Genomic DNA, 15,260 nt, shown 5'->3' on the forward strand with positions numbered 1-15,260 from the left:
TTTGCAGTATAGTCTGAGGTCAGAGAATCTGATTCTTCCAGTTCCATTTTTCTTCCTCATGATTGTTTTTTCTTTCTCATGATTGTTTTTTCTTTCTCATGATTGTTTTTTCTATTGAGGGTCTTCTGTATTTCCAAATAAATTTAATTTTTTGGTTCTAGAATTATCTTAAAGAACTGGTGAAAAGGAAATAGATAAGAAAATACCAGCAAATATGTTAAAATTAATTTTAGTCCCTCGTGGGAAAGAGTGAAATATCATCCACCTTCTTTTCTGAGAATAAAAAACTTCTGGTTCAAGAATGTTAGGTGGGTTAAATAAGAAAAGATATTCAGGGATTTCCCAAAAGACTATGCTTGCGAAACAAGAAAAATATAAGTAAAACAACCAGGAGGCATGTTAATGATTAAAAAATCCTATAATATATTTATCTAATAACCAAGGATGCCCACTATAATTGGGTTGATTATAGAAGTCTTATGTACATAATGCAGAGCTTTAAAAATTATTGCATGAAACCCCTCAGTGATGTAAAACTTTGATTGCATTCAGACTGGATGCAGGACGTGAGAGAGAGAAGTGGAGAATGATGTCAGGCACTTTACCCTGAGAACCTGGACATACAGAGTTGCCATTAACTGACTAAGGAACAGAGATAAAGGACAGGTTCTGCTGGCTGATTACATTTGCTTTTGTGTGTTTTTAAGGAGATTTTAGTTTTTGGTTACCTAAATTTGAGATGCTTACTAGATACCAACTGTCAAATAAGCAGTTGAGTATATGATTCCAGAATTTGTCTTTGAAATATACTGGCATCAAGAGTGTTTTTAAACTAGGACAGAACACAAACTAGTTCATGAGTTTGAACTGAAAAGAGTTCTGGGCCCAGAACACAGGAAAACCACATTTTATGTCACAAATGAAACTCAGAATGGGCACCAGGGAGGTGGGAGGGACACAGTGTGAGTGTGGGATCTGAGATCTAGCCGAGGACCTAAAGACTATGTGTCCTCTACCTGGACAACATGGATTTCATATAAAAATTGATAATGAAATTCTTTGGTTTTTTTCCATGCCCGCAGCATGCAGAATTTCCCAGCCCAGGATCAAACCAACACCACAGCAGTGACAACACCAGATCCTAAATCCACTGAGACCTTCAGGGAACTCCCAATAGTGGAGTTCTTTAAATAAGTAAGAAAGTGACAATGCAAAGCCGTAGCAGCATTTGTTGTGGAGAGGAAATTCAGAGAAGAAACTTGAATTTCCAGTGGATGTGATGGGAAAGGCTGTCTCCTGTCCTCATGTGCTGGTCTTGAAGCTAAAGTGTCAGCTCCACATCTGACCTCAGCTCTGCTCTGTGATGCTGGGGCTCCACTGCCATCCACCACATTTCTCCTCTGCCAGCAGGTTTATTTTCTTTTAGAGTGCTTCCATGCAAGTCACAAGAGATGGGCTAGAAGGCTTGAGGAAATTTTCTGTTTTCCTGACTGGGCTGTGACTGAAAACAGTGACCATCAATAGGAAAAGGACAACTAGTGGATCTTCTAGATGCTATTTGTCAACTACCAGGTTGGCAGAAACTAAAAAGGATGATAAAATCTTGTTTTGGTCAATGCCTAGAAACATATATAAACGTATACACTCTCAAATATGATTAATATAGTCATTGTCATCATGGACAGTTGGCAGTATATGTTTGCAATATGTGTGTATTTTGACCAAGAGATTTTGCTTCATGATACCTTCTTCAGAGAAAGACTCTCCCTTGGATATAAGACACCTGCATGATAACTGTAGCAACTTATTTTTTAAACTTAAAAACAACTAAGAAAATGTCAACTAGACAATGTAGGCAAATGAAAGAGAAAGGAAAACAGAGCAAGAAGCAGACCAGTGAAAGAGTTTTTTGTTGCACCCATCTCATGTGGGGCAGATCTCTTGGCCCCTGTGTGTGTGCATATTTGGTATGATTGCCTCACCCCATGTGTGTCTCTGGAGAAAAGATCAGATCTGGAAACCAGATGTGACTTGTTATGTGACCCAAGTCAGGACATTCTTCTCTTCTCAGCCATTCTTCTCTTTGGGTGAGTGTCGTTGGCCGCAGGAGCGTAAGGACGGTCCCTGTCCTGAAGGTCACCTCCTCTGGGTTCTCTAGTCCTGGATTTGCATCTGTTTGGTTACTCATCTTCTCTTAACTTCACGGTGAGAATCTCGAATGAAAAGATGACTGTACATCTTATGTATTAATTTTGTAATGAAAAGCAACCAGGTCCCCCCATCACACCACATGTCACCAGCTTCCCAGGAGGAGGTGAGTCTTTCCATCAGATATTTACATGGACCACTCTTTGCTGACTGAATAGAAATCTGGTCCACCCATGACAGAAGCACTAACAGTTTTCCATGATTTCCAAGGCTTCTCTCCATTCCATGGAGTTCCACTTTTTGACAAGCATTTCCTGTAAAATAGTGGGACTATTCCATAGGACTAAAGAAACAAATATTCTGAGATTTATACAAAAAATAAGGATTTTGTTTTGCAGAATTAAAAAAACTCAAGAAGTTTTCTTTGGTAACTATTTTATAAATAAAATGAAAGACTGGGAATCTGGGGGTTAATAGATGCAAACTATTGCCTTTGGAAGGGTAAGCAATGAGATCCTGTTGTATAGCACTAGGAACTATATCTAGTCACTTATGATGGAGGATAATGTGAGAAAAAGAATGTATGCCTGACTGGGTCACTTTGCTGTACAGTACAAATTGACAGAGCACTGTAAACCAACTATAATGGAAAAAGTAAAGATCGTTTAAAAAGAAAAAGGATATGAAAATTTAATGATATTTATTTATAGCATATTTTCTAAATTTAAATATAAGCTTAAATATTATTATATGAAAATATAACAATGATTACAGAATAAATAAATGAACATCAGGAAAATCATTGCTAGGGGACAGATACCACTGGAATTGAATAATTTTAAAATATTAATGCTTATTACTACTGAAAAGCTATAAGCTGAATTAATTCAATGAATTTTGTAGTGAAAGTGGAAATGAGATAAGATGAAATGATAGAAGATGAAGGTTCAAGGGTGAGATGGCAGCTCAGTCAGTGAGAATCATGTCAAGGTGACCCCAGGTCTGCATCCATAATTCTTAACCTTTCTTGCAAGTTTGTTGAGAAAGACAAGGCTCTCATGATTTCCACTCTAACAATCTCCCAGGAGCAGTTGCTGTGTTTCTTCTCCTTCAGGTAGAGATGGATTCCCTGGAAGTACTTCTTCATGGCCATTCCCAAGGAGGATGGCTGCTCTCCCATCTCCTGCACCAAGCAGGGGTCCAGGTCTTCCAGCTGCTGATGGAGTCCAGAGCAGAGCTTGTCCAGGAGGGTGGAGTCCCGGGCAACAGAGGAGCGCTCTGTGTGGAGGAGGAGGAAGGTCTGTTGCAGCGTCTCATGGAGGACAGAGATGGCCTGGGTCTTCTGCAGGTGGCTGCCGTCCACCATCTCCTGGGGGAACCCAAAGTCTTTTCTGTCCTTCAGACAGAAGGAAGGGGAGATTCTCCTCATCTGACGCAGAAGCACCAGGTTCTTCCTGCTGACGTGCACGTGGTTCCGAGACAGGTCACAGCCCAGAGATCCCCCAGGGCCGCAGCTGAACACCACCAGGGCCGTCAGTAGAGAGAACACAAAGGCCATGGGGAAAATGAGGGTGCTGCTGGCCTGGCTGAGATGGGTGTCTGGGGGAACCTTGGGGGTAGGTTCTCTGATGCCATTCTCTCTAAGCAAGGTCATTAAATAGGGAACACAGTAATTTTCATTTTCTAAACATTTCTCTACACTTTCAGTTGCCTTTTGGTTTTCATTTATGTATTCTTGATACTGTTGGTCTAAGACACTGTCATCACTGTAAACCATTAGTTTTGTCATAGAAGTATAATTTCCCCAGTGAATTTAGATATATCCATGCAAATGGATATTTATCAATCTAATAAGAAACATTCTGTCTCAACGTCAGAAGTGATGTAGGTGTGTAAACACATCCTCTCTCTGTGTGTGAATTCCTTTCATGCATAAATATTGTTCTCCATTGTAGGAGCAAATTTCTACCTTGTATCTTGGCTCCATTTGTCCGGCCTTCTTTACTTAGGAGACCAACTCTCTCAGCTCTATGGTGTCTGTCTGTATTCACTTAGGAATTTATGAGACCACCTCTGGAAATTAAGGTCTTTGAAAGAGAAGAAGGGTTTTATTTAGTGTTTGATTTCAGAAGACACCAATGACCTTGAGTGAATGATATTCTTTTATGTTTCTCTTGATTCTAGAACAGGTCCATGCAGATCCATATGGTTCTGCTTCAGGGGACCAGGAGGTCAGGACAATTACAGACATTGTCCTTTCTTTCCACCACGTTCTTCCTGAGGACATATAGTCCTCCAAAGCCTGGGCCAATACTCCCAACAGAAATCCTGGTTCTTTTCAGGAGAATATGGGTGTGGAGATTCTAATTCCAAGATGATTGTGTTTTCCTGGCAGCATCTTCCTCACAAGGGGGGTGTCACATCTAGTAACACCCTGTCCTCTCGAGGGACAGAGTCCCCATCCTAACCTCCTGCACCCACTCCCTGAAGCAGACTCACCACATCCTGAGGACTTTAAAATCTCCTCGCTGTGGAGGGCCCTATTTATTTGTTGGGAAAATAATTCATCTCCCAGGATCTCTTTACCCCGAGAGTGTTTGCATGAAGGACCCTAGTCCTCAGTGGTGACCTCCTCCTCTCCTGACCTGTGTCCTCAGGTATCAAAGGTGCCAGCAGCCCTAAGATGCTGAGAGCAAAGGTGTGTTCTGTCTTAGGATGTGGAGGAGTTATCCAGTTGAAATCATTTCAGTTTGACCTGACAGATAATTTGCGTTTTGTCAATACAAATTTGTTAGTCAACTCTTGTCCTTAAACAAATGAATGCTTGTTATACTCAAAGTTTCTCAGCTGGAGACAGGTGATTTAGTGACAAAGTTGTCTCTCATGAGACGCTTATGTCACAGAAACTAATGATCTTCAGTTGGTCATTCATTCAGTGGATCCCTCTGGGTTTCTCTCTTCCTCTGTCTCAGGGATGCAGGGCAGTGAGGCCTGGGCTATTCTCAGGGGAGAAATTGCCTTCTTTTCTTTACTTGTATGTGATTCTTCACTTAAGGTTTTTAGAAATTGCATTCACTAATGTTAGGGGTTTAGGGCTAGTTTAGGTAGAAAAATAAAGGAAGTAAAGGAAGGCAAATGGGCTGCAATTGCTATCATTTTCAAGACTTTAGATATTTTGTTTCTCATTGCAACTTTCCTGAAAGTAAAATTTGACAGTTGCTTTGTGGAAAAGAAAAGCAATGTAGGTCTGAATGTCTTGAATGTGAAATATGGAAGTGGTTTTCCACTGATACAATGACATATTCTAAGTTAGCAAACTTCAGTGCAGCACAGATGGGGACAAGGCAATGCAGAGGGGAAGGGTGAGGTTCATATGAACAACAGGAAGGGGTGAACATGGCTGCTTCATGGATGATCTTGAGGTACCATGAAATACCTGGAGGAGAGTAAGATGACAAAAGATGCTTAATTCCACTTCTGATGCCAAAGTGTTGCTGTCTGCTGTTTTATAGGGCACCACAGGGTATGGTCTGAGCCAACTAAAGTGACTTTTAAGTTCTAATGAAAAATTGACAAAATCCCTATTAAGTGGTTAGAAGACAGTAGATGTTTCTGCCAATTGAGGGAAAAAAAAGATCTCTAAGATTTTTATGAGTGATTTCTTCAGTCAAATATAGTAAAGTAACTTTATTAACCCCACAACAGCGGACACCTGCAATATATTTGTCTTGATTTTTCTTGTGATTTTAAGAACAACAACAAAGCACCTAACAGTTTCTGTCCATGAGCTCTGACATTTCTCCTTCAGGATGACAACTAAGAAATCCCTCTCCATCTGGTTCCACAGGAATGAAGTCACTGGACTTTAATACACCCTGAAAGGAGGCAGGATGGGGACTAAGAAGGAGACATTCTGTGCTTCAGGAAAACTGACGTGCAGGCCTTCATATAGTAGATCATTTCAGGAGAAAATTTTATGAACCCAATTTTGTGCCTCTTCTTACACCTAGAAAAGTAGTAAAATAATCACAAACTTCTACCGAGATGTGTCTTTGATGGCAGGTACCCCATTTGCCAAAATCATATATGTGTATTGATCTCTCCCCCAACCACCTGGAGCAGATCCTTAGAGCTGTCAGAGCAGCTCTCCTCCAGGCTATAGTCCTCAGGAAATCCCCCAAGAACTGACTCCCAGCTCTCATGTTGTCCATTGTTTGTTCAGTGGACAAGGACCTCGCTGATGTCCCAGGAGTCCTCTGCAGGTCAGCCTGATGTTCTCATTCCCAAAGACAAGTGTGCCTCTCACCTCCAGCCCAAACTGGACCTTCTGTTGTCTCCAGAGAGCCCAGTGAAGAGTCTCTTCTCTTTATTGTTCTAGCTAATGGTTAAGATGTGGTTTCTGATGAGGCTTTGGACTGACCAAGGGGGAAAAGCGTATGTGCTTCCTAGACAGAAGCAGTGAAGGTTTTTAAAGGGCTGCTTATCAGGGAGAGCCTGGTTTGAACTCAATAGTCAGCCACACTGCCTAGAGTAGTTGTCTTGATTTGTGTCTTTAGTCACAACCTAGAAAGCAGCATAAAACAATACCATTATTTAAAACAACATTCACTAATAAGATGGCATTTTTAGAAGTAATATAGGACTGTTTTTTGCCTATTGTTTGGATCCTAATCCTCAGGAAGGTTTCCAGACATCTAAATGTACTTGAAAGGCCCCTCTGACTTAAATGTCCCTACTTAGTGCAGAATGTACCAGCTGCAAAGAGAAGAAGAGGATATGATCCATCAATGCTCTCTTTCCAAATTGCCTAAATTAAATAAATGGATTTCCACAAAGGTCTTTGATGCTTTGAGCAGGTTCTCATCTTCCAGGGTGCACAGTGCTGATACATGTCCTGTTGGGAAGGCTCTACCCCACTGGTTCCTAAATGGATCATAATCCCTGCCCATGTCCCTTCGTTCAGCCTGTTTTTATTATGTTTGTCTTTCAAAGAGGCTCCATCAAGATGGAATGTAAGAAATTCCTTGGGTTTCATTGTCCCGGGAGTATCCTTCCCTGCTCTGTGGTAGCTTGCTGGGTTCTAAGGAGGAAACAGGTTTTGCAGCTGGCACTGGACCCTCATCCCTTCTGATGCTCTGCAGGCTGCTGTGGTATCCGTGTCACCCATGCTGGGAACACTGTTAGTGTCCATATATTTGTGTGATAATTCTATGCTCTCAGTATGCACTACTATCATATGTAGTATATTTTATAGTTTATATTTATATGCATGTGTACCAAATGTGCACATGTATTATATAAATACATATAAGTGAGAAGACACAGTTTCCCAATTCCTGCTTTGCAGTGTTTTACTGTCAGTTACGGAGGAGGGTAGGAGAATTCATTATGTATGTTTATATTTGCATGCAAACAAGAAAATAGCCACTACCTGTGTAGACATCACTCAATGGATGATACTCTGCTAAGAGTTCTTAAATGTTCTGCACTGTCTACCACCTACCACTCTAGGAATAGTCTCACTTACTTTTTATATGAGGGAACTGAGGCTCAGAGAAGTTAGGTGATTCCCAAGATCACCCATGATTCCTGGTAGAATCTTGATTCAGTGCAGAATCCTATATCACTTAAAAATAATTGTTGAAGTTTCTTCTTATGCAATTCTCCATCCCTTTGTTTTTTCTTTTTCTTTTCCTGCTTGGCCTCACCTATGGCATATGGACAATCCTGGATGAGGGGTCAAATTGGATCTGCAGCTGCTGCCCATGCCACAGCCACAACACCATATCCAATCTGCCCCTGTGACATATGCTGCAGCTTGTGACAATGCTGGATCTTAACCCAGTTGGCGAAGCCAGGGATCAAAGCCGGATCCTCACAGAAACCAACACCAGGTCCTTCACCTGCTGAACCACAACAGGAAGTCCCATTCCTTTGTTTTTAGTTCTTTCTGAAAGTTGTTCTTCCCTGGTTGACTCCTCACTGCACTGACTACTCCATCTCTGTGCCCTTTTCAGGCTCTCCTTCTCTGTCTCAGGCTTAAAAGGTCAAGGTCCTCATAAGCTTCAAGTCATCTTCTCATTCTACACTGTACTCATAAGGAAGAACATTCCTTACCATGTCCTGATTTCCATATATTCAACTATTGCAAATTAATATCTCCAGGATGTATATTGTGGCAGATTCTAGATCCACACATGCATCTACTGATGGGAAGTCTGTCTTTAGATGTTGCTTGAGCACTTTCTAGATCACATCTGCTTTGTTCCTGTCTTGATATCCCCCCATGGAGATTCTGGCGAGAGAATCCCTGTGCCTCTCTCTCTTATTGTAACAAGAAACCTAACTGAAATAATATAGCATCATTATTGCTTTTATATCTCTTTATCTTTCCAACTGAAAGCTCCAAAGAAGAGGTTTGGCATTTGCTTTATTCACCTCCGTGTTCTCAGAACTATCACATATCTGATGTAGGAAAATGAAGTTTTGAGATATAACCAACAGAAAGAAATGAATGATGAGTACAAATCATCATCCAGTTTTTTAGTATGGGTTGCTACTTTTAGCTATTTCTTTTGTTTAAGAGAAAACTCAGGATATCCTCTGGGGAAGAATTTCATAAATTAAATGGAAAATAATTTGATAAAAGATAAAGGTAAGCATATTTTGTTAGATTTCAGCTAATTATAAATATGAACATGATGTTGTATGAACAAAAAAAATTTTAAATACCATATGTAGTATGGCTGAGATGAGTAAATAGATGGGTACTTTAGAGGCCTTTGCACAATAATCACTGTTATTTGAAACTCCTGCTCTAATAATTCCTAACGCTCTACTTTGTCTGAGTCTAGTTCTGATCCTTGCTCTGTCTCTTCAAACAGTTTTTTTCCTTTTAGTATGGTAAGTTTCTATTGAGAGTTGATCATGGTGTATCGGGTAAAAGGAACCGAGGTAAATTGTCCTTTAGGGTAAGGATTTCCATTTATCTTGTTAGGAGTTTGATTGTGTTTACCTCTGGTCCAGGGCTCTGTTTCTGCCCTCTTTATTCTGCATGTCAGCCAAGCTGCCTCATCCTTCTGGATTGGTCTTCTTCAAAAATGACTTTATTAGACCTATTTGACAATTAACCACCAAAGGAGAAAGGTCTGTATCTTGTATACCATTGTATTATGAGCACAGGGTTCATTATCATTACTCAAAATAATGAATAACAAAGAGTATTCTTAGATTTTCCATCACACGTTATACCGCAAGCTTCTATTAACCTGCCATCAGAACCTTATATTGAGGAGGTCCCATTGTGGCCCAGCAGTAATAAACCCACCTATTAGCAATGAGGATGTGGGCTTGATCCCTGGCCTTGCTCAGTGGGCTGAGGATCCGGCATTACTGTGAGCTGCAGGCTAACTTGCAAATGTGGCTCAGATGTGGCCTTGCTGTGGTTGTGGAGTAGGCCAGCAGCTCTAGTTCCAATTGGACCTGGAAACATACATATGCCCTGGGTGCGGGCCTCAACAAAAAAAAAAAAAAAAAAGAACTTTATATTGAAGTAATAAATAAGCATCATTTGATCATTCATCATATTCCTATGGAGCCTCTTGATTCATGATTCTCCACGTCACAATCAAGGTGCAGGGCAGGGAAGATGTAAGGCACATGATGCTAGAAAACAGTAGCCTTCTTTTCGCCACTGATTCCAGAGTCTTAACTTTATATATGTTCCCTTTTAGTAGTATTTTTTCTGGCAAGGGCTGTCTTGCAGCTTCTGAATTATTTCTGTTTCATCTTGAAACAGAAACCAAAATAGAGAGGTAAAGGGGAAACATAAAACTGTCCATACCATTAGTTTCCGTAATTTTCACTATGTCATAGTTTTCTTTCTTCCCTCAACTTTCTTAGAAAGCTCTCATTGCCTTTGGATGCACTCAAGTCAAAGGAAAGCAAATGCAAATATGACCATGAGGCGAGTGAAAGTAATAAAATGACTCCCCAGGTGAAGAAAACAGGGAGAGTTCTCATCTGTCATCATCCTTCCAGCTTCTCCAGGATGGTTTTCTGCTGATGAATCCCACCCAGTCATCTCTCACTTAGGTGACCAGTGCCATCTAATTTCTCAAGGAGGTGCAGTTTCCATCTCCAGTTTAAATGAACATATTACATCTTCTAAGCAGTGTCAGTCTTTTACACACAGTCTTCTCACCCTTCTCTCTTGTCCTATTAATCTATGGCCTTTCCATCTCATTTTCCCTTGCAGCTCTTCGCTCCCTCTTAAGGTTAAGGTCATTGACTCAACTTGATTCCTTTTCTCATTCTATGCCCTCTTCTGATTGGATCACTTCTGTTCCCATGCTTTACAGTCCAGGAATTGCTTGGAAATCACCAGCTCCAGTACCCAGTGGACATTGGCTGTTTGATGCCTACCCGTCAATGGTAGAGCATAACTTCTACTCTTGCTTTTGAATCCTCACATGGCTTCATTTACCTTCTGTTGAGAGCACTTCATGTTTTCTCCATTCTTCTCCTTACAGCATTAAACTTACCTGATATTAATTGCTGATATTAGTATTAGTTTTAAACATAATTGGCATTTAACTTTCACTTAACTGATTTTGTTTTCAAGTTACTTTCCCTACAAGAATCAAAGAAACAAGAAAGCAAGATTGGATTTCTTAAGTTCGCTTCAGCCACATATAACCTTGTTTAGAGGAAGTTTATATTGTCTTCTAAATTTAATGTCATAATGATGGGGAGATGAATTACACCACACATTTTTCAGTTCAGGTTGCATGTTCGGCTTGGTGTTTCTTTTTTAAGAATAACAAATACAGGAAGTTTCCTATAGTGAAATTTTAGCGAATGAAGAAAAATAGTAAACAGACTAAATACAAAGATTTTTATAAGGTGCACATATCAAATGGAGAAAAAATAATTTAAATCTTATAGATAAATAAATAAATATTGAAACATATAAATGCATAGATCAGCAAATGTATCTGTAAAGAACCGGTGCCTATAGAATAGAACATGATGTTGCTAATAATCCTGAAAGCCTTTGACAAATTGAGTCACTTCGTGGCAGGACGACAGCAGAAATGAGGGGCTGTGACCTGGCAGCACAGGAGGAAGTGTGGGCTTGTTAGTCAGTGAGAAGCATTTCTGAGATGAACCAGGTGTCTGTCACTCCTTCTTCCTGAGTCTGTCTTGCAGGTTTGTGGAGGAAGAGAAGGCTCTCATGACTTCTGCCCTGACGATCTCCCAGGCACAGGGGCTGTAGCTCTTCTCTTGCAGGTAGAGGGTGAGTCTGTGGAAGTATTTCCTCACAGCCAGGATGGAGTCCTCCTCCAGCAGGGGGGTCCCTTCCAGCCCCACCTCCTGCATGGCACAGGCTTCCAGGTCCCTGAGCTGCTGATCCAGTCCAGTGCAGAGCTGGTGCAGGAGGCTCTCATCCCAGGCAGCAGCCGAGCCCTCTGTGCTGAAGAGCTGGAAGGTCTGCTGGAGCATCTCATGCTTGAGCCTTCTGGACCTGGTTGCCCCCCAAGGCCTCTTGGGGGAATCCAAAGTCCCTTCTGTGGTCCAGGCAGGAGAAGGGAGAGATTCTCCTCATTTGTGCTAGGAGCTCAGGGCCCTGGTGTGAGCCAGGCTGTGGGTCTGAGGCAGGTTGCAGCCCAGAGAGCAAATGGAATAGCAGCTGAGCAGCACCAGGACCATGAGGAAAGCTGATTTTGGGGACCTTGCAGATGCTGCTGTCCTGGCTGAGGTGGGTGACTCTGTGACCCTGCTCTCTAGGATGTCTGAAGACCTTCCCTCAGGCCTGTGTCTTAAATGGGAGCAAATTCTTTTCCATTTTCTGAATGTTTCTTTCTAAGTCTGTTTCTGCTTTTTACATGAACTCTCCAAATGTGTAGGGCAGCATTTCTCAATATTTTTTCATTATCACCTGCCTTTCTCCTCCCCAGACTCCTTTAAAATATTTTTTCCTTATTGCCCCCACATTAAATTTTGATAATCAGCTGTACTATGTATCTATTTAGGTAATCCATAAATATTTCTACTCTATACATAGACAAAGAAAGTGTAACACTTACTCCTTGTATTCAGTGCAGAGTTAACAATATCAAAAAGTTTTAAGCTACCAACTAAATGTAAAAGCTATTGAATTGAAATTTAAGTTCATAACTAAGGTGGCAGAATGACTTTTAATGTAATATACTTTTACTTATATAGTTAGAAATGGATCAAATTTCTTATACAAATAAAAAATTTATTTTCATACTTGATAATAATACCAATTTATGGACATAATTATTCAAAAAGGCTCAAAATCTTCGCAAAACCAATTGTTTTCTGAGCTTTGTTTAGGTATTTACCTTTTTGTTTTACTTCATATCAGAATGGAGTTTTTAATTTCACTAGCTGCTAGGTATGCATATAGATTCTGGCCACTTTTTTCTTCTGTTTAGCACTACCGTCATTATTGATGTGTTGAACAACTTGTTAGAATTAAATAATAAAATGTTACCTTATTTAATTTACAAATTCAATTTTCTATTTGTATTTAATTCCTCTAGCCTGATTCACACTGAGGCTCAAACCTAAGCAATATCCATGAGACAGCCAATGGCAGCTCGTAGGTACATAAAAGACACCTCTCAGAATAGGACATTGAAATCAAGCACATGATGCAGAGAAACTCCTCCAGTGTAGCACTGATCATGTGTAAAGTTTGCCTATCTTCCATAAAGTCAATGTGAGTCTTTTCATGATATGCAAGAAAACCAAAGAGAAAAATGAATCCTAGTAAATAGTAAGGACTAAGATTTTGTTGGATAGGGTTGAGTTTGGAGTGTCACAAACCATGGTAATAGCCAAGATTTGTTCATAGCCCTAAAAACTCGATGTTTGCACCCGTGAGAGCAATATCATCTCCAATGAGAATGCACCTTTTAGGAATCATCATCAATTTACATCTTTCTCCCTATTTTTGCATTAAATTTCCAATTTTCCAAAGACCTTTACTTCTGATCTTTAAATACTAGCTATGTGATCATCTTGGCAAATCAGCTCTGTAGTAACTGGATTCTGTCTTATATTCTGTGGTATCCTTGGCACCAGGCCCAGTGTACTCACTCAACAAGTAATTTTCATTGAAGCAGTTTTGCTGATTTTTCTTCTACGGGAAGGCATTTATGAATGACCAAATTATTTTCCTTCATCACAGCCATATTTGCTGTGACAATGGCTAGTATTTCCACACTTCCCCTACTGGTATTAATAATAGCCACTACGTTTACTGCTCAAACCAGCAGGATTCTCTTTCCTTTAGGTGGCATGGGGCTCTGGGGATTCAATTTTCAGGAATAGCACCATTTTCTGCCTTTGCTCAGCACCATATTAAACTCAGAAGAATGGCCTTATGTCCACCTTGCCCTCAGTTTGTCACAACAGAAAATTACTAATCAGGTGTCAGAAAGAGACGCATATCTAGACTCAAACTCTCCCTGATTCACACAGCTCACAGCCACCAGGAAATTTACCATATTATCCTTGGTGGGTCTTCAATGATGGGGCAGTTACCACCTTTATCAGGGAGCTACTTTGAAGACTCCTCACAAAGACAATGAGTGATCATTTGCCTCCCGTATTATCTTCATTCCCTTCCATTTCAGTTTGATTTCCAAAAATGGGCATGAAACAGCACATTCCTTCAGATGAAAAGCAAGAGTTTGGGTTCTAAGTCCTTTGTCTGCTCTTTTGACATGCCAACCTGCTCTTCTTCTTCTTCTTCTTCTTCTTCTTCTTCTTCTTCTTCTTCTTCTTTTTTAATTTACTCAGCATGACTATGTCCTTGCTTTTACATGCTAGGCTTTTTTTTTTTAAGTGTCCTTTATGCTCCAAAGTTTAGAGTCCCCACAAAATTCATATGTTGAAACCCAAACCCCCAAAGTGGTGGTATTAAGTGCTGGGTTTTTTGGAAGCTTATTAGAGCATGAAGATGGAGGCCTCGCAAGTGGAATCAGTGCCCTTATAAAAGAGGTCTGAAATAAACCTCTCACTCTTCTGCCCTGTGAGGTTAGAGGATACTTTGCAGTGTGAGACCTGAAGCAGGCTCTCAACCAGAACCCTACCATGCTGACACCCTCATCTTGGATTTCCAGACTCCAGCACTGCGAGCAACACATTTCTACTCTTTACAAACTACCCAGTCTTTGCTCTTCTGTTGAAAAAGCAGGTATAGACTAAGACCTGACCTGACCTGTTGTATCCTCAGAATACCTCCCAGGAGTCTGTGAAATAACCAACGGCACAGAAACCATCTGACACAACCCTCTTTCCTAGACATACAGGCCAGCCCCTTTCATTTCAGGAGCTCAATCAATATCCATGAAGGGAACAATCATGGTAATAATAGGAGGAATAATACCAACATACATTAGTAGAAATGATCTGAGAGGACAATAAGTCCAAGATACTTTAGAAATTCTTCCTCATTCTACAAGGGGAGCTATAATATGATATTTGTGAGGGTTTTTTTTTTTTTTTTTGAAGACTATTTGCAGGACTCTTTTCTTCAAGTTTGAATATTGAATATTTTCAGTATTCAGAAGGTCAGGATGAGAATCAGGACTGGCCATAAATCAAAGACTCCCTCTCACTTTTAGTTCAATGATCCTCAAGTACCTGCAAGGAGCTGCCTGATCATACTTTTCTTGTCTCCCTCAGGTAAGAAGGAAACACCTTTTAATGTCTCCACACATGTGCATGTTTTCCTCAGCCTATGCCTTTGGGAATCAATGTGAATGCTTCTTGCAAAGAGTCAATGATGCTGTGAATTACCCTCCTCTCCCCTAAGCTGAAACTGTGGAATCAGACTTTGGTCCAGATTGATTTTTTGAAAAAGTGTGTGCAAGCAAGAACATCGGTTAGGTTTTTTTTTTTTTTAAATTCCAACCTAGAATGTCATTAGTGCAAATAGTGTAAAAGTGAAAGTTGGTCTTAGTCACTGGACTTGTGTCCTCTTCACAAGTTTGTCACTAAATAATTTCCCAACTTCTTTGCACTTGGATTCCCATGAGCATCAATTCAGACCAGCTAATGTGAGTAGAAGTGAT

General features: G+C 40.4%; 1 protein-coding gene and 1 pseudogene across 1 annotated transcript; both read right to left on the reverse strand.

The window, feature by feature from the left end:
- Positions 1 to 3,073: 3,073 nt before the first annotated feature.
- LOC125119297 (interferon omega-1-like) lies at positions 3,074 to 3,706 on the reverse strand. Its single transcript, XM_047766131.1, has one exon. It carries the CDS (start codon positions 3,704 to 3,706, stop codon positions 3,134 to 3,136), a length of 573 nt encoding a protein of 190 aa, XP_047622087.1. The 3' UTR covers positions 3,074 to 3,133.
- Positions 3,707 to 11,328: 7,622 nt separating this feature from the next.
- LOC125119301 (interferon alpha-1-like) lies at positions 11,329 to 11,874 on the reverse strand (annotated as a pseudogene).
- Between the last annotated feature and the right edge of the window lie 3,386 nt (positions 11,875 to 15,260).

Source organism: Phacochoerus africanus, unplaced genomic scaffold (assembly GCF_016906955.1).
Source record: "Phacochoerus africanus isolate WHEZ1 unplaced genomic scaffold, ROS_Pafr_v1 Scaffold_43, whole genome shotgun sequence".
Lineage (NCBI taxonomy): Eukaryota > Metazoa > Chordata > Mammalia > Artiodactyla > Suidae > Phacochoerus > Phacochoerus africanus.